The 18705-nt window shown below is 50.0% G+C and overlaps 1 protein-coding gene and 1 long non-coding RNA gene across 5 annotated transcripts in view; one reads left to right on the forward strand and one right to left on the reverse strand.

Moving 5' to 3' along the window:
* LOC105470708 (phosphatidylinositol-3,4,5-trisphosphate dependent Rac exchange factor 1) overlaps positions 1 to 18705 on the forward strand; it is a 205284-nt gene that overhangs the window by 71814 nt on the left and 114765 nt on the right. For 3 of the 4 annotated variants that reach the window (XM_011722913.3, XM_024789407.2, XM_071079166.1), the window contains exons 2-3: positions 10141 to 10212; positions 12830 to 12952. In XM_011722913.3, the coding sequence (XP_011721215.2) occupies positions 10141 to 10212; positions 12830 to 12952 (195 nt within the window). Of the gene's footprint in view, positions 1 to 2359; positions 2380 to 10140; positions 10213 to 12829; positions 12953 to 18705 lie in introns of those variants that run through there. The other variant, XM_071079165.1, reaches the window with a different exon arrangement.
* LOC139358434 (uncharacterized) lies at positions 1102 to 10228 on the reverse strand. The gene is made up of 3 exons (XR_011613263.1): positions 10118 to 10228; positions 3686 to 3807; positions 1102 to 1374 (listed from the first exon to the last, which is right to left on the reverse strand). It is a non-coding gene; the product is annotated as an uncharacterized lncRNA (long non-coding RNA).

An 18705-nucleotide genomic window follows, 5' to 3' on the forward strand; every position in this document is an offset into this window, starting at 1 on the left:
GTCATGGTAGACCTGCTAAGATGCACCCACGGCACATACTCCCTGCATTCTCTGTGCACATAACCACGGGCAGAGTTGATTGGTAATTTTGTAGACATTTAAATCAAGATTTATTCATTTTGACAATACAGTTTTCATTTTGTATTTGGAGCCAGTGCACATATTTTTAAAGGCCTCCAACATTTCTGTAGGTCCAAGGAATGTGCCCAGGGAAGGGGCCTGGTCTAAGCTGGTCCGGGGGCTACATGGAATTAAAAGTGCCCACCCCTTCACTGGACATTTACTGAGGACTTATGGGGCACCTTCTGTGATCCTGGCTGGATCCTGGGGGCTGGGCGCTCCCACCGTGGGGCAGAGGCAACAAGCGATTTACAAGCAGTGTCAGATTTAATCCTCGTGTCAGCAACTTGCAAGGTGAGGCTCCATTACACAGATTTTATAGATGAGGCAACTGAGGTGCGAGGCTGGGCTGACTCCAGAGCCGATCATGTGATTCATGCCTTGTTTTCCTCTTTCCTAAAAAGGGAATGCAGTAACCTGCCTCATGGGGTTGTTATGCAGGACAAACAAGCTGACCATCAGTCAGCTGCTGAACCCATTGTTACTGAGCATCTGCTCTGTGTCCAGCACGGTTCTAGGTCCAGTGGGTGGACGCTGCCCAAACAAGCTGCCACCCTCCTGGGACTGACATTGTAGGGGACAGAGGAACCATAAGTGAAGAAACAGCTCAGTGCAGGTGGAGGGCAGTGCTGTAGGGGATGGAGGAGGGTGAGATAGAGCGTGCAGGCGAATGGGTGTCTCTTTCAAATAGGGCAGTGGGGGAGGGCCTCAGAAGAACTGGCATTTGATTCTAGAGGGGAATTGATATGGTTTGGGTGCGTCCCCACCTAAATCTCATCTTGAATTGTAGCTCCCATAATTCCCATGTGTCATGGGAGGGACCTGGTGGGAGGTAATTGAATCATAGGGGTGGGTCTTTCCCATGCCATTCTCGTGATAGTGAATAAGTCTCACGAGATCCGATGGTTTTATAAAGGGGAGTTCCCCTACAGAAACTCTCTTGCCTGCTGCCATATAAGACATTACTTCTCATTTGCCTTCTGCCATGATCGTGAGGCCTCCTCAGCCATGTGGAACTGTGAGTCAATTAAACCTCTTTATAAATTACCCAGTCTCTGGTATATCTTTATTAGCAGCGTGAGAACAGACTGATACAGGAATGAATTGAGGTCAGGGCCCTGCAGATATCTGGAGAAAGAGTCTTCCAGGCAAAGGGAACAGCAAGTGCAAAGGCCCCGGGGTGGGTGGTGCCTTGGTATGTTCCCAGGGGGTCTCAGTTGTAGGTTCTTTGTATGCTTTCAGGAAGACATTAGCCTGTTAAAGATACAATTCAAAGCAATATGTTTGTGCTATGGACTATATAATGACACGAATAATAGATACATATATGGACTTTGTAAAAGTGCCATGGGAGTAAAGGAGTAGTAAGTCTGACTTTGTTTAAAAAAAAAAGCTCTCTCTTCCCAGTCCTCTCAGAGTATGTCTGTGACTGAATGAGTCAGCAGTGGAATCCTTGGAGAGGATGTTTCAAATCCAAAATTTGGGCCTTTTGGGAAAGTCTCAGTTGGTTCTGAGCCAATGGCTCTCAGCTCCTAGCACGGACCTGATGAAGGAATGCTAGGTGGGAATGGAGTGGAGAGGGTTTTAATCTCAGCCTGGGCAGTGGTGTGGGCTCTGGGTGGTGGACATTCTTGTGTTCTGGCCTAGGCTATGGAAGCTCCAGGCCAGCTTGTGGGGGTCCCCAGGTTTCCAGAGTTGACACAGAGAAGGAGGGCTGGTCAGCAGCTCAGAGGCTCTTCTGCAGAAGGAAAACCTTTCCGTCTCATATTTGCCTGGCCCCTGCTCTGTTCCCCACTGGCGGGTACTGCCTTCCCTGCACAGGGTACACATGCCCAAGGAGGAGAAGGGAGAAGCCGGGGGTCCTGATGATTGGGGTGGGCGATGGGGTGGGTGATGGGGTGGGCAAGAGAGAGCCTGGTGTGTTTAGTACCCCTCCCCTCCAGAAAAATAAAAACATGCATTTATGTTAAAAATGACTTTTGCTTAAAAAGTAGCATGTTCATTGTAGAAATCTGGAAAGGGAAATAAATGAAGAAAGAACATGGAAATTCTTTAGAATTCCCCTCTGTCAGTTAGGATTAGGTTCAGTGGCTTGTGATAAAACCCAAATAACAGTGTCTTAAATGTGATGAAAGTTTGTTTCCTTCTTCTGTAATTATAGGCGACCCAGGGCGGATATGTTGGCTGCACCATCACTAGGAACATAAGTGCCTACTGAATGCTGCTCTGTCTTCCCCAACATGTGGCTCCTACCTCATGGTACAAGATGTCTTCTTCACTTCCAGGCATCGCATTTGTGATCCAGTCAGTAGGAAGAGGGAATAGCAGAAGAGAATCCCTACCCATTCCTCCCCCAGCCCACAAGGATACTTCCAAGATGTCGTACATAATATGCCATGTATGCCGTACTGGCCTGAACTTAGTTGCGTGGCCACACCTAGCTGCAAGGGATGCTGGGACATACAGTCCTTATTTTTAAATCGGGAGTTCTGGTTTCTAAAGGAAAAAGAGAGAACGATATTGGGAGACAGCTAGTAATTTTGGCTACATTCCTACATAGTTTAGGGTATTTCCTTCCATACTTCATTTTTCTATGCCTAGGGAGAGAGAATTTATTTAACCAAAGATGAGATTATATTTTACGTACTTGTCTGTAACTTGATTTTTTTCCTAGTTAAGGATACATCAATAGCCCTTTTCCATCTTATTAAATAGACTTCTGCAAACTATTTTTAGCATGATCATTCCTTGTTGAGCTGGATGGTAATTTATTTAACTAAACCCCCAGTGAATGGAATTGTAAATCAGATATTGAAGGTAAAGCTTCATGACGCGTATGAGATTTATTTTTCCCTGTAGGATAAATGCCCAGAACTTGGATGGATGGAGCATAGGATTTGGGCATTTGAAGGGGTCATTGGGCAATTGGGGAGCTCCCCAGACTCTGGGCTATGTGGGGCGGCTTGCAGCAGGCTGTGTAAGCCCCCTTCTGCTGTTACTATAGTGATTATTTTATCATCACTCCGATTCCAAGGCCCTTGCTGTTCCATGACACTTTGCTTCTGACTCCCCGCCACCCAGATCATGTTGGGGATGGGGTCCTCAGGGCACCCCCTTTTCTTTGTCTTTGCTGTGTTCTGAAGCTCCCTCCCACCTCCCCCCAAATCATCACTTCCCTTTGCTCCCAGCCCATCCCCTGGCCCTCTCAAGTTTCACCATATGTCTGGTGAGGTCACCCCAGCCAAGGCAGAGGTGTCCTTGGGGGCAGTCGGGCCCCTCCCCAAGCAGATCAGGTTGCCGGCATCAGTCTCAGGGAGTGACTTCAAGGCCTCTTTCTGTCCTTTTTATCTCCAGGGAGAGATTTACCCTCCCCAGGCGACAGCAGCCATGGGTTCCAGGCAGATGGCAGCTCCCCAGGGGCACCCCTAAGGGCAGCTGCTACTTGTTTTAAAGGCTGATATGGTTCACTGTCCACAGTCTCTCACTGATGGTGTGTGACTGGGTGTGCTGGGGACACATTACCAGGCCAGACTGTCTGGGTTCAAGGCCCAGCTCCTTCACTTACCAGCTGTGTGGCTTTAGATAAGGTCTTTACTGCGCTGGGCCTCAGGCTCCTCTGTGGAATGGACATCGTGATAACAATGCCTGCCTCCTGGAGTTTGAGGATTAAAACACCTAGAGCAGCACCTGCACATAAGGCCCAAAGATGTAGATAGTGAGTTTAAAAAAGTGTTCTTCTTCTAGTGGCCTCTCTCAGCTCGGTATCAGTTTACTTTGTGGAGCCTGTTCTCAGTTTCTCCCTGTCTCTCCCATCCTTCCTCCACAGACCAGTCTCTCTTGAGCACCGGCTGTGTGCCAGCCTCTGTTCTAGGCACTGCGTAGATGGCCAAGGAAACTGTCTTCTGCCCTGAGGGAGCTGATACTTTAGTGAGGGAGACGATGCTGAATGATCAAACCTATCCATACTTAATTGATAAGAGCACAGCCAATAGCGGTGACGTCTGTGAAGGGTAACGGGTTCAGGTGGCTATGTAGTGGGTGAGATCCTCTCTTATATGGGTCCAGAGGTGGCCTGTGAGAGGAGGGACCTCCCCTGCCAATTGAATGTCTTGGGAAAAGCTCTATAGGTAAAGAACAGCATGTGCCAAGGCCTGGATGATGGGGTCCTGGTATGTTCAAGAAATAAAAAGGAGACCAGTGTGCCTGTGGCTGAGCCAGTGGGGTGAGAAGAGCCCGCATTAGACAGTCTTTGGGCTGTGGAAGAGGTTGAATTTTTTCTAGGTTTTAATCAGAGCCTCTTCTAAGGCAAGGATTTCTTGACCTTGGCACAGTTGTTTGCGGTCAGCTGTGTCTTTGTGGGGCTGCCCTGTGCACTGGAGGGTGTTGAGCAGCATCCCTGGCCTCTGCATACTAGATGCCAGGAGCACCCCGTCCTCAGTTGTGACAACCCAAAATGTCTCTAGACATTGGCACATGTCTTCTAGGGGGCAAAATCACCCCCAAGTTGAGAACCACTGGGCTCAGGCTAGGTGGGACCGGGGTGGGACTAGCCTGGCATTGGGAGACCTGGTTCTAATCTGTGTTTTGTCACCAGTTTGCTGTTTGACCTCAGACCAGTGTCTCATACTCTTGGTTTCTCCATCAACTGGGAGCTTGTTGGAGATGGCAAACTCATAATCCTTCCAACCCTCTCCCTGCCACATCCATGGCAGACATCACTAATCAATCATGATGTGGCTTCCTGCTAAGTCTAGAGCTCTGGGGACCATGGAGACACTCAGGCCGGGAGCCGAGTAAACAGCCCCTCTGGTCCTTCTCTTATGCCCCAGAAGACCTGGGTATATACTTAGAGGAACTTGAACGCCTGGGCTCGAGGAAACCTGTGCATCACCTAGAGGAACTTACCCCAGTCGACTAAGTGTACAGCTGAAAGAACTTACACCTGAGCGCCATTGTTTACAGTAGGGATGCTTGAAACAAGTGTCTGCAGCATGGTAGTGATTACCTTATGCTATAATTTTGACTAGTAAGCAATGAAATGAACAACTTGAGGTCTGTCTTATTGTGGATTCTCCAAAGAACACGTCCTGAGGGCGTGACCTCCCAAGTACGCTATTTCAAGGGCAAGTAGCGTACATGGGAGGTCACCCAGAAGGCATCAATAGGAGAGTCAGGGAGTGAGGCAGGGAGGAGAAGGCAGCCAAGAAGGGTGTGTCATCAAGCGGGTTACCATGGGGGCTGCCGGAGCTGAATCCTATCAAGGCACTCGGGGAGATAGTGTCCATCGAGTGCCTCGGTTTCCTCATCTTTCTTTTCATGCCAGGCCCTGCTGACCATCACTGAGGGCTGCTCCCAGGCAGTCTTACTTCTTCAGCACTTCCGGCCTGCCCTGTGCATGAGAGTGGGGCCTTCAGGCCCAGAGATGCGGGCACTGGCAGCTGGATATGGTGTGGGGTACGGGTGGGGTCTGGATGGCAGATGCTGCCCGGTGTACATATCAACATGGGTAAATGTGGAAGACGTGATGTTGAGTGAGAAAATCAAGTTGTGGAAAGCAGGCTACTTATAAAAATGTTGTGAACATGCAAAGCAGTATTCTCCCTTGCTTATAGATGCACACGGGCTTGGTAAGTGGGCAGAGGCATGTGTGGGAACGAGGAGCACCAGCTCCAAGTACCTTGCAGGGAGAGAAGGTGCCTAGTGGCTCACGTCTCTCTGTAACGAGTCTTTTCTGCTTTTTCTATTTAATACATTGAGGTTTGATATTTGCATGGTACTGTGGGTCAACTGAACTAATCTCAAGTGCATACTGCTGGGGCTTTGCATATGCAGTGACCTGTGTCACCACTGCTCAGATCAAGATACGGAACGTTTCCAGCACCCCCGAGAGCCTCCTCATCCCCTTTCCAGTCTGTGCCTCCCCCAGACTTGTTGAATTTCTTTTTGCAAATGGTTTCAAGCAAATTTGGTGTAGTGTTAAGATTTGCCACAGCTGGGTAGTGATGAGTTTGTGGGTGTTTGTTGTTTCTCTCTATTCTCTATTCTTTTCTGTATCCTTGACGTACTTCATCATCATATTCATAAAATGAAGAGGAGGACTTGGGCAGATGTGAGGACAAGTGGTCCAGGCACGGGCAAAGCTTCTGAGGCTGAAGGAGTTTCTCAGGCAGCCCTGGAAATCCTGAGAACAGTATTGTGTCTAAGGGAGTCTTCGGAGATGAGAGCTGCTTTTGACCTGACTGTTTCAAAGCTGTCAAGCCTTGGACAAAGGAAGAGTCACCCTGGAGGGTCCCTTTCACCATTCCTGCCAGTGCAGGGGACGCCGGTGCTGCCTGGAAAAGCCAGTCGTGCCTTGGGCAGCAGGAGGGCTGGACCCAGAGCCCCTGCTGCCCATTCTTTCCGGGTCACGAGCTGCCCATTGTGGCCTTCACACCGGCTTGTTTGCAGTTCCTCAGTGGGTGGCCTGAGCCTCCCATTGTTGTGGCACAATAGCGGTGGCAGAGCTCGTGTGAAGAAACCAGGACAGGAAGCCCCAATCTAGGCCAGCAGAGTGTGGCACTCCCAGCTTCCTGCCCTCCTTGGCTGTGCTGGGCGAGGCTGTCTTTGTCTCCCTCTAGTCTGGGGAGGCTGGAGACATGACTTCCTGTCAGTATCCCAGGCCCTGTTAAAACATCCTCTAGGAACCCTGTCCCTGTCCCCCCCGCCCATTGTCATTTAAAAAACAGGATCCGCAGACTTCCAAGGAGCCTGAGTCCAGGTCTCTGCCATGTGTCAGGCACTGTGCCAGGCACATTCCATACCTTCCTTTGATTTTCAAGCACCTGCTATTTGCTGAGCACTACATTTGGCCCTGAAGACGTAGCTGTAAACAAGACAGGCAGGGTCCCTGCCTTCAGGGAGCTTCCATTCACTTTATCCCATGACATTCTAAAAGGTGCTGTATTCCTATGATCTCCACTGGCAAGAGTAAATGAAGACTCAGAGAGGCTAGTGCACTTTCCTGAAGTCACACAGCAGGAAGGACCCGTGGTTGAAACTCAAACTCACCAGTTTCCAAACCTGGCCTCTGTTGTTGGATTGGGGGTTATGGTTTCATCCCAGCCATGATCCCTGCTTGTCCTGGCCTTTCCCTTAGGATCTTGTATAGATTGCTTAACCTCAGTTTCCTCATCTGTCAAATGAGCTCTTAACGCAAGATGGGAAGATAGGAGTTTGCATTAAGAAGAGGAGGGCCTCTTGGTGGAGATGGCGTTTGAACTAAGGCCAGATGGATAAGGAGGCTGCTCAGGGCAGAATGGGGGAGAACATCTTGCCAATAGGAACAGCATATGCAAAGGTCGTGAGGCAGGAGTGTATTTGGCAGGTGGATAGAATCTAGAATGACAGTGTGGCTGAAGATTATTTATATTGAATTATGTGGGAGGATGAAGTACTAGAAGATGAGATCAGAGAGGTTAACAAGGACAAGGTCATGGGGACCATGGAAGGATTTGGATTTTAAGTGCAGTGGGAAGCCATGGAGCTTTTAAAGGCGTGGATTAACTGATCTCTTGTACATATTTAAAGGGATCTCCCTGGCTGTGTGTGTAGAGAACAGACTTTTGGGAGGGTGAAGGGGACCAGGAGGGAAATGGCTGTGTTAGTCCAGGCAGGAGATGATGATGGCTTGGACTGGGGGGATGGCTATGGAGATGGGGACCAGTGGTTGTAGTGTTCAGGTAAAGCTGGTAACATTTGATGTACTGGAAATGGAGTGTCAGACAAGAGAGTTCTGTGGGTCAACTGGCTGGTGGGTTTTGGCTAGAGCCCTTGAAAGGCAGAGGTGCCATTAATCAAGTGGGGAAGAGCTTGGTATGAGTTTGGGGAAGGTCAGGAATTAAGTGTTGGACAGGCAGAGTTTGGACATCCCGGTGGAGACATTGAATCAGCAGCTGGAGATAACAGTCGGGTTTCAGGGGAGAAGTCCAGGCTGGGGATATAAACATGGGGGTCATCAAAAAAAGAGAATTTAACCCATTTATGCCAGAGGTTGCAATTTTTTTTTTAATAAAAAATCAGACCTTGGCAATGACCTTGAAGAGTAGGATATAAATAACTCCCACAAGCTTAGTGTTCCAGTAATGGAACTCTAGGCATAGATGGGTGAAAGCCCCAAGACTAGCTGAGATGGCTCTGCACTCTGTGTGGACAGAGACAAAGCTGCCTTCCTACTGTCATTGCCTTTTTCTGTGACTCACCTTGTGGACTGTCATTGCGCCCCCTCCCAAGAGGCTTGAGTCTGGGCAGGTGGCCGGGCTCCTGGGGGCAGGCATGGACGTGTTGTGTCTCCGGGTGATGGAAAGGATCTGACAGCCGTGTGCGGAGGGTCACCCTCCTCTCTGCTTACCTGCCCCGCTTACCCTGACCCCAGCGCTATCTTGGGCTGTCCCCGCCATCTCTCAGAGATCTCCCCAGACAAGCGTGGTGGGTGAGACAGGCTCTCGCAGCCCCTGTCTTAATCAGCCTGCACCTGGGTTCTGTGACAGGCAGACCATGTGCTCACCTGGACCAGCCCCCCGGGGAGCCCCAAGCTGTCATCTGTCTTGGCAGGGCAGGTGACTGATAGGCCCCACAGCTCCCCATGGCCCTGCGGGTGTAACACCATGAATTCCTTTTCCCAGGGGTCTCCGTGTGGCTGCTTCCAGGTTAGGCTACAGCCAGACCCCACATCCTGGAGTTGGGGCAAACCAGGTGGAGGTGGCTGTGGGTACTGGGCCTCGGTCTCCCTTAGGTGCTGACTCTGCTGTCTCTCCTTCCCCCAGCATTGATCGCTGTGACTCTCTCAGCCCATCCGTGTGACCCCTTGGCAGCTCTTCTTTCTGCCACTTTTCCACCCACACCACCTGGTGCCAGGCCACCGTCATTTCTTGTTGGCACCACTGCACCCTACTGCCCTGGTCTCCCCACTTTTACACGCAAACCCTGAAATCTAGTTCCTTGCAATAACAGAGAGCTCTTTCACCAACACTTCAAAACTGGGAGACTTCTCTTTTTTAAAAAATTCTAATTTCTGGCTTCATTAAAAAAAAAAACACCACCACCCAAATCTGAACCTCTGGTGATCCCAGGCCTGCGGCCTCCCCACGTGGCCCCACGTGAATGGTGCACCCTCAGCTCCTGCAGCCCCTGTCGCTCCTGCCCTGGTATAGTCACACTCATCCGCTGCGTCTCATAGAGGAGAGACGTGATGTGTCTGTTCCAAGCTCCTGAAAGGGTGGTAGAAGGACTGTGGTCCATTCAAACAGTAGATTCCTGGCATCTGCAAGGAGGCTGTTTGTGAGATGATCTGGAAGGATCTCTGAGCTATATTAAGTAGAAAATCCAGGTGCAGGTCATCCGGTGTATGTTGCTATTTTTTGGTGTGTAGAGAAGTAAAAAAAAAAAAAAAAAGGAATAGATGTGTGTGTGTGTGTTTTTGCATAGATTTTTTTGGAAAGATACCCAAGAAACTAGTAGCTGGGGTTCCTGTAGGGGTTGGAGAGGTGCTTGATGGTTTGGGACTGGGGTAAGGAGAGAGACTTTCTGTGTTTTTGCCATTTTATAGTTTTGACTTTTGAACCATGTGACTGTGTTATTATTCAGAAGTTAAATTGTAAAGCAAAGTAAAAAAAATTGAAAAGGGAAATGAATTAGAGTCTGGGAGCTGCCCCTGGGTGAGGAAGCAGGTGTGTATCTGTTGGGGCCGAAGGTTCCTCGAGGGCAGGGGCTTTGAGATTTTCTCTGCTGTTTCTTCAGGGCCCAGCGCGGGGCCTGGCGTCATAGGTGCACGGTACACCCCTGGTTTCCGTATGGGAGGGAGGGCTGTTCCGGTGTGTTTAAGGTGTAAGCAGAGCATGTTTTTCCTCATCCCCTGCCTGTGTCCCTGGACCCATGGTACCTCCCAGATCCTAGTTGGCATTTGAACTTGAGAGCCTTCTGTAGGGCCGTCCATGGGAGAGCTGGAGACGCAGACACTCACCTCTCTCTGCTTCTCTCCTCCAGGCATTCCTGCATCGCATCCGGCAGAACGTGGCTGACTCAGTGGAGAAGGGCCTCACGGAGGAGAATGTCAAGGTGTGGATGCTCGGACTGGCCCCTTTTCTAGAGCATCTGTGTTGCTCTATGCCTTGCTCTTCCCGTGCGGCAATAGTCAGAGGGTGTGCATGCCGGCGGAGGCGTGTCACCCGCTGACTGCTGACCACCAGCTTTGCCCTGCCCCAGCTTGCTCCCTGTAGCCCCTGGAGGCCTCTTGTCCTGTGAGCAAGCTGTGCTTGGTGGACGTCAGCAGGAATCAGCCCTGGGCCCCACTTTCCAGCCCAAGACTTCCCCTCTGTGCTCAGTGTGACCTGCCCCCCGTCTTCCGGGCTCCTTGTGTCAGGCCCTCGGGCTTGGAGCCAGTGGAAAATCCTCTCCCAAGTGCCCCCGGGAGCCTGGCACCTCCAGTACCTCTTCTGGCAGCCCCAGCCCCCGCTCCTGCCCTGGGCATCCAGTGTCCAGGCAGGGCTGACGAGTAATTGGGTCCAGTTTGGCCTTGGCCGTGGCTCTGGGGAGTTTGAGGAGGAGATCAATAGGCCTTCTGTGTGCATGGCTCAGCTCCAGCCTGGCTCTCCAGGCCTGGTTTTCTGTGTGACCTCACTCTCTGAGCGCCTTTCAGGCTTCGGGGCTCTAAGGGTCCTGGTGTCCAAGGTGCCCAGTATTTACAGCACACAAAGGACTCGGTCATAGAAGACATTCCTCCCAAACGCCCTGGTTAATCTGGACGGTGGCCTTGCATGTTGACAACTCTACACCGAATTATTTGCATAAGAAAACTGAGTCTTAGAGATGTCAAGGACTTGCTCAAGGTCTCTGCATGGCTCGTCCTGGGGGTGGGGGGTGTGTGTTCACGCACTGGGATCCTGGGATCTAAACTCTACGCCTGCATTCATTTGTTCACTCATTCATTCGGCAAATATGACTGAGCACCTACTGTTGATTCCACTTCTTTATTATACTATTTATTATAGTTTAAAAATTATTCATTATAATTGTAAACTGCGACTTAGTACAGTTTTTAAAAAATTACCTTTCTTTAATGAGGTCGAAATGTCGTACAGTAAAGGGTGCAAATCCTTAGTGCTGAATGCAGTGCGTGTCTCCATACACATGCACCAGTGTTAACCGTGACCCAAATGAAGGCAGAGAGCATTTCCCAGCTCCAGCTGCCCACTCTGGGCCCCCCTCAGTCAGTCCTCCCTCCCTAAAGGTAATCCCTGGTTTCTAGTACCATAGATTGATTTTGCCTGTTCTTGAAATTTATGTTAAAGTGAGCTCTTTCGAGTCCCTGCCTGCCTGTGGGATTTGCCCGTGATGTTGTGTGTAGCTGTGGTTCACTCTTTTTCCTTGCTGTATGCTGTATGGTGTTCCATTGTATGAATGCAACACAATTTACTGATCCATTCTCCTGGGGATGGATATTTGAGTTATTTCCAGTTTTTGGCTGTTACAACTATTCTTAAAAAAATAAATAAATAAAAAAAACGATCATGAGGGCTGGGCGAGGTGGCTCACGCCTGTAATCCTAGCACTTTGGGAGGCCAAGGCGGGCAGATTGCCTGAGCTCAGGAGTTCAAAGCCAGCCTGGGAAACACGGTGAAACCTTGTCTCTACTAAAATACAAAAAAAGTTAGCAAGGCATGGCGGCATGCATCTGTATTCCCAGCTACTCGGGAGGCTGAGGCAGGAGAATTGCTTGAACCCTGGAGGTGGAGGTTACAGTGAGCCGAGTTCGCGCCACTGCACTTCACACTCCATCCTGGGCAACAGAGCGAGATTCCATCTCTAAAAAAGAAAATAATAATTAAAAAAATACAATCATATTGTATTTTTAAATAATTGCTCATTGCGGGGTCTGTCCTGTACATTGCAGGAAGGGTTAATAGTATCCCTGGCTTCTGTCTATGAAACACCCCTTTTCCTCCCAATTTGTGACAACCAAAAATGTCCCTTGACAGTTGCCACATATCCCATGTGTGTGTGGTGGGGGTGGTGGGTAAAATTGCCCCTAGTTGGGAACAACTGATCAGAAAGTTAAATTCTAAAATGTAGGATTGCTGGGTCAAATTGTACTAGTGTTTTACACTTTCAGATTGATGTGGGGAAACAGGGAATCTCATATATTATCTGTGAGAGTTTAGGCAGTGTATTTCTAACCTCCTTCCTTATTGTGTTTTCTTCTACCACGTTGTTTTAATGGGTGCATGGAAATCTACTCGTAATTTCAACATCCATCCTGTGGCTGGACACAGCAGTTGTGTCTGACTGTGATGAATGCCTGCATACTGAATGTGGAACTGCTCGCAAGACTTCGACCTTGGGAATATTCTTTTATCTGAGCCTTACTTCTTCATCTGTAAACTGGGGATAATAATAGTTTCTATCTCATGGATTTACAGTGGGGATTAGATTCCGTGAATGCATGTAAAGTTCTTAACACAGGATTAGTCACTAATCCCGATGATAGTAAATAAATGTTGGCAATATTTCTGTGATTACGATGATTTCTATTAGTGGTAAACCAGTTCCGGTGGTTGAGAGTTCTTCTTTGACTACAGTGTCACCTGCACCGAGGTTTGTATTTTTTCAGTGCTTGGCTTTGCTCTCCCTCCGAGCCTTGATTCACGCTGTCCTCTGGCCTGTCTTTTCCTCACAGATCCTATTCTCGAACATCGAAGACATCCTGGAAGTTCATAAGGATTTCTTGGCCGCCTTGGAGTATTGTTTACACCCGGAACCACAGTCTCAGCATGAACTTGGGAACGTTTTCTTAAAATTCGTGAGTACCATGCCACTGCTCCTGGTGGACTCTAGCTTTTGAGAAGTGGGCTTCTCCCTGGGTCCCTGCCCCATCCCCTTTCACCAGCTTCCTCTGTAGGTCTGTCTGGGAGATGGGGTAGCAAGTTGGGCAGGTGGGCCCAATCTGCATCCCCAGAACTATGGGAGGTGGGTCAGGCCCAGCAGACTGTGGGCATTTTTAGTGACTCTCCTTTCCCTCAGTTTCACATAGAGGGTGGGCCCTCACTGAATGCATGTGTCCTGGAGTCCTGTGACCTCCTGGCCTGGCGGGGCCCCTCTGCCACAGTGACCATCAGAGGTAGCTAGTGGCCAAGACTTGGCATCAGACAGACCTGGGTTTGAGCAGCTCAGGCGCCCACTGGTCAGTAAGGGTGTCTGATCCTTGGGTGCCCCATTGGGCTGTTGGTCAGAGAGGCTGACGCTTGTTGCAGTAGCCTCTGTCTTCCTGCAGGATTACTAACGCATTCGGAATTGTGGGTGGTAGGCTGGAAGAAGGAAGGCAACTGCTTTTCCATAGCCTCTTTTTCTGTACTACCTGGGACCCCCCTCACAGATAGAAGAACTAGCCTCACGGGCACGAGATGTGAGCCAAACTCCTTTGCCCCTCTGAGCCTCTATTTCCTCCTGTGATTGCGAAGTAGGGATATTCCGCCTACCTCCTAGGGTTGATGGCAAGACTCAGAGGTAAAGCAATAGGATAGAGAGCCTAGAGCAGAACTTCTCAGCTGGGGCGATTCTGGCCCCAGGGGACATTGGACAATGTCCAGACACATTTTTGGTTGTACCAGTTCTGCGGTGCTACTGGTTTCTAGTAGGTAGAGGCCAGGGATGCCACCAAACATCCTGTAATGCACAGGACAGCCCCCACAACAGAGAATCATTTAACCTCAAATATCAATGGTGCTGAGGTGGAGAAACTTTGGTGTATCAGCACTCGGTCACTGTTCAAACTGTCATCACCATCATGATCATGATCGTCATCATCACTAACTCACTTCTCCAGGGGATCACATCTGAGTGACCAGAGCCTAAGATGATGGAGCTGTGTGACTCTGCCCTTAGAGGGCAGTGGGGGGCAAGTCTCATGTGCGATCAGGCATGCAGAGTACCCCAGGATGCAGTCATTCAGCCAAGGGCCAGCCACTCTCTACGTGGAAGTGAGGGCAAGGAGAGCTTCTGGCCAGGCTGCTGAGCAACTGATGAACTGTGGTCCTCTCAGCAAGTTGACTGAACTTGTCTGTGCCTCAGTTTCCTTTTACCCATAAACGGGGTGTAAATCCGTGACATTGTGAGGATTAAGCGAGATAATACAAGGAGGCTGCTTGGTGCAGCGCCTGGCACAGTAAGTGCTCAATAAAGGTTGACATTATCTTCCTGTTCACATAGCGGATGCTCCTCCATCTTTGGAACTGGACAAATACGAGCACAGTGGGGCGCAGGTGGGCTGGGTGCTAGCGGAGGGCATTGGGCAGAGGAGGGACGCGGTCCACTTTGGGTTGCAGGGACCCTTTGGCTGCTATGAGGGGGAGCAGGTGTGGAGGGAGAGCCGGAAGCAAGGAGACATCTAAGAGGTTACCCTGCGAAGTGAGGTGACGGTGCCTCGGACTAGCATGGTAGCAGTGGAGGTGGTGAGAAGGGGCAGGTGGCCACAGTGGCTCAGTAAAGGTGTTTGAATAGGGAAATGAAAAGAAAGGGAGGGACAGTCTCCCCTTCGGGTTCAGAGGAGACAGGAAGTGCTTTTTTCTCTGGAGCCAACAGCCAACGTTCAAATCCCTGTTCTACTGCTCACCAGCCCAGTGACCTTGGGCAAGTCCTTTCACCTCTCAGGGCCTCAGTCTCCAACTCTATAAAATGGGGGTAATGACAATACCTGCTGCAGGGGGCTGTCATGAGGATGAATGACCTGACTCAGCACCGAGCTAATGCCGCGTGTCAGCTGTGGGTGTTATTCCGGCCTGCTTCCTGGAGGGGGTGGCCTTGGGGCTGGCTGTGACGTGATGATCTGAGCTTGGGCAGGATTGTCTGTACTTAGCAAAAGTGGGAAAAAGGGTCCTCAAGATGCACTATCCAGTTTGCCAAAAGCCCCGGCCCTCCTCAGTCCTTTTGGCTTCTCTGCCTGAGTCCCAGAGGCTGTGGGGAAGTGGGTTTAACTCACTTGTCAGCGAGGAGCCCTGGACCTTGAGGACACAGTGGGGCTATTCTCACCTCTCTCTGCAGGATCCCTGCCTTGCTCAGAGATACAGCAGAGGGCTGGGGGGCTGGGGGTGGGAAGTTCAGCGTGCATGAAGCAACCTCTTTTCCATGTCCTCTCTTCTGCTACCTGGGACCTTCCTTATGTAGCCTCATCAAACTAGGTACCTGGTGAAGGCTGCACTTGCCATCAGAGTCGTGACATGTGGAAGGTGGACATTTAGGCCTTTGTGGGAGGTTGTTCTGGGCTGGGGCCTTGCTGGCGTCCTCCCTGGGCCTGGGAGATCAAGCATTCTAGAGCCCAGCTACCCGACTTTGCATCCTAGCTCTGCTACTTCCTTGCTCTGTAATCCTGGGAGAATGACCTTACCTTTCTGTGCCTCAGTTTTCTCATCTGTAAAGTGGGTATCACAAAACTCACCTTCTAGGGCGGTTGAGAGAATGAATGACGTTGGTAGAGCCTGGCACATAATAAATGCTCAGGAATTGTTTCTCACTTGGGTTATGTGCACATCTGTTCATGTGATCCAGCACTTTCTGGAACCTCCCAGTCTTCTCTGGAGTGTGACTTTGTGCAGGGTCCCCAGGCCTGGGATCACTGGACCCCATTCCAGGCGATTTATCGTGAGCCCCCCTGTACCTCAGCGGGGCTCCTGTCCTTCCAGCCTCACAAAGCTGCTATGATGCCCAGGTGCAAGGATGCATGTAGGAGGCTTTGACAGAGATGAAGTATTTTGGAGATTGGTTCTCCCCTGAGCCACCAGAGAGACCTGCTGGAAACATCAATCAGGTCTCTTCAGCCCCGCTCCCGGCACCCTCCAAAGGTTCCTGCCTCATTGGAATAAAATCCCCACACCCCGCCATGCCCTGTCCGTTCCTTGGAACTCAGTCCCCTGGCTCCAGCCACACAGGACTCCTCGCTGTTCCAGAACATGGAGCCCATTCCCTCCCCAGGCCACTTCCTCTGCTGGAGCAGTTCCCTCAGACATCCCTGCGGCTCTCTCCCTCCTTGCCTTGAAAGCTTTTCAGAAATGCCATCTTCTCCCCGAAGGCCTCCATGCCCTCCTATTTAAGTTGCTGCACTCCTGTCCTTCCGCGCCCCTCCCCTGCTCTTGTCATTCTCAACAGAACGGTCCGCACTGCCCTTTGACACGTCGGATCTTTTGCTCCTTTTTGCTTATTGTCTGTCTCTCCCTAGAATGTAAACAACATGAGGACAGGGACTCTGTCATGCTTGCTGTTCTGTCTCTGCATCAGAAATAGTCCAGCCCCTTAGCCGGGCATGGTGATGTGTGCCTGTGGTTCTGGGTACTTGGGAGGCTGCGGTGGGAGGATCCCTTGAGCCCAAGAGGTTGAGGCTGCAGTGAGTCGAGATCATGCCACTGCACTCCAGCCTGGGTGACAGGGTGAGACATTGTCTGAAAACAAAGAAAACAAAACAAAACAAAAAAAATCCAGCCCTGAGCTCACTTGTCCTCTGGACATGCGAGCAAACTGAAAGGTTAAGCTCAAGGTCACAACTGTGCCAGCCGCAGAAGTGGGCTTTCGACCTTCCTAAGGGCTAAGCCAGTGTTCCTCAGTTCATTAGCTTACGTGCTAAGTTTGGAATTTCAGCTATATTTGAGTATCCTTTGTAGTAGTATTTGTTTAATGCTTTAAAAAATCGATTCACTTAACAAAACTTCAATAAACTTATTTAAAAAGAGAAGTTTGCATCATCATTGAAAATAGAAAATGAGTGTGTAAATAGAAGGTCATTGTCAAAATAAATGCGGTAGAAACCAAACGGTGTTACCGCATTCTATCTAGAAACTCTTAACTACTTGAGCCTCTCAGCCTGAGGCTGGTTACATCACACCAGCTAAGACCCTCCTTGAGCTAACTGGACCTATTGAAAAAGGAGCCAGCGTTCTCAGTGTGTGATCCAGTGTTTTTTAATTTAAAATCATCTTTTTAATTAAAAATTAAAATCATCACACCTCTTCCTGCCTGCTCACGGAGGACAGGCTGAGTCAGTCTGTCTCAGGAGTTTTAGGGCCACCCCTCTGTAGGTTGGGTTTCTGGAAGCTGGCGATTTGCACACAGGTGGCCTTTTGGAAGCAGCTAAAGGAGAGGTTGCGGAGACTCCACCCCAGCTGCTGATAGTCCCATCTGGAAGGAACTCTGGAACTAGGATAGCTCTTCAGATTACGCACATTTGTAGCAAGTGGGCAAGGCCTTTGCACCCTCATTGCCCGGTGGGCTGTCCTTAGGAGTGGGTGTATCACCACAGACAGGCGGCCCTCTTAGGCTGAAGGCAACTCCAGGGGAGGGCCTTAGCTGAGGGCCATTGTCAGCCCCCACTCCCAGCACCTGGGGTAAGGGGCGTCTCTCTCTCTGAGACAGGCATTTGAGGAGTGCACCATGGCACCTACTGCAACCCCAAAGGAAAGGCACGTCTCAATTTTTCCTTTCCACTCTCCTTCCCAGGCTTGTTTACTCCATTTACTCCCTGCCTGGAAACGTTTTCCCATGGCCATGGCAGCATCTGGGCTGGTGAGATGCTAATTGGGAACAGAGCTCTGCAGACAGCCTCTCCAGGAGAGGAAGGGGCCCTGGCCCACAGTCCAGCCCACTCATGCCACCTAACTGAACAGATGGAGGAAGAGTCCCTTACCCGCTTTCCCCAAAACCCAACCAGTAACTACTGAGTTTATCATAAACTAGCACTGAGTGGACATTTTCTTTGCACTGGGACCTGTTCTCTGTGCCTTACAGATATGCATTCATTAAAACTTCACAACAGTCTTTAAAGGTGGTTACTATTATTGTACCCATTTTACAGATGAGGAAACCAAGGCCCAGAGAGATTAAGTTATAGTGCAAGCTTACCGAGCTAGGAAGCATCAGAGCCAAGATTTGAGCTGACACATTCAGGCTGTAGAGTCTGTGTTTTTCACTGTCTTATGTGATAAGGTCTCCTGAAATACATACTAAGCATCTCCTGTGTGCCAGGCACTGCGCTAGACCCTGTACTAAATAAGACAGACTTGCTCCCTGCTGCCACACTGCCCGTAGGTGGGAGAAACAGAGGGTAATTTAACTGATTAGGTCATTTCAGATGCCAGTGCAGACTGTGAAGAACATAAAATGCAGATGTGGTGAAGAGTGACTCTGCCTGAGGTTGCTTTCAATTGGGAGGTCAGGGCCAGGGCTGCCACATTTAGCAAATGAAAACAAAGGACACCCAGGGAAATCGGAATTTCAGGTAAACATCAAGTAATTTTTTAGTGGAAGCATGTCTTATGGAATATCCGAGACATACTAAAACAAACATGTATCTGAAATGAGCATTCACCTGGGTGTCCTGGGTTCTATTTTGTATCTGGCAACCCAAGGGTGGGATGGCCTTTCTGAGGTGGTGAAATGGGATGATTTTGGGGAGGGTGATCTGGACTGAGGGGAGAAAGGGCAGAAGCCCTGAGCTAGGAGCAAGCTTAGCTCATTTGAGAGAAGAAGGGAGACCAGTGTGACCAGAGCAGAGTGAGTGATGGAGAGAGTTTG

The sequence above is a fragment of the Macaca nemestrina genome, chromosome 15 (genome assembly GCF_043159975.1).
Source record: "Macaca nemestrina isolate mMacNem1 chromosome 15, mMacNem.hap1, whole genome shotgun sequence".
In the NCBI taxonomy this organism is placed as follows: Eukaryota; Metazoa; Chordata; class Mammalia; order Primates; family Cercopithecidae; genus Macaca; species Macaca nemestrina.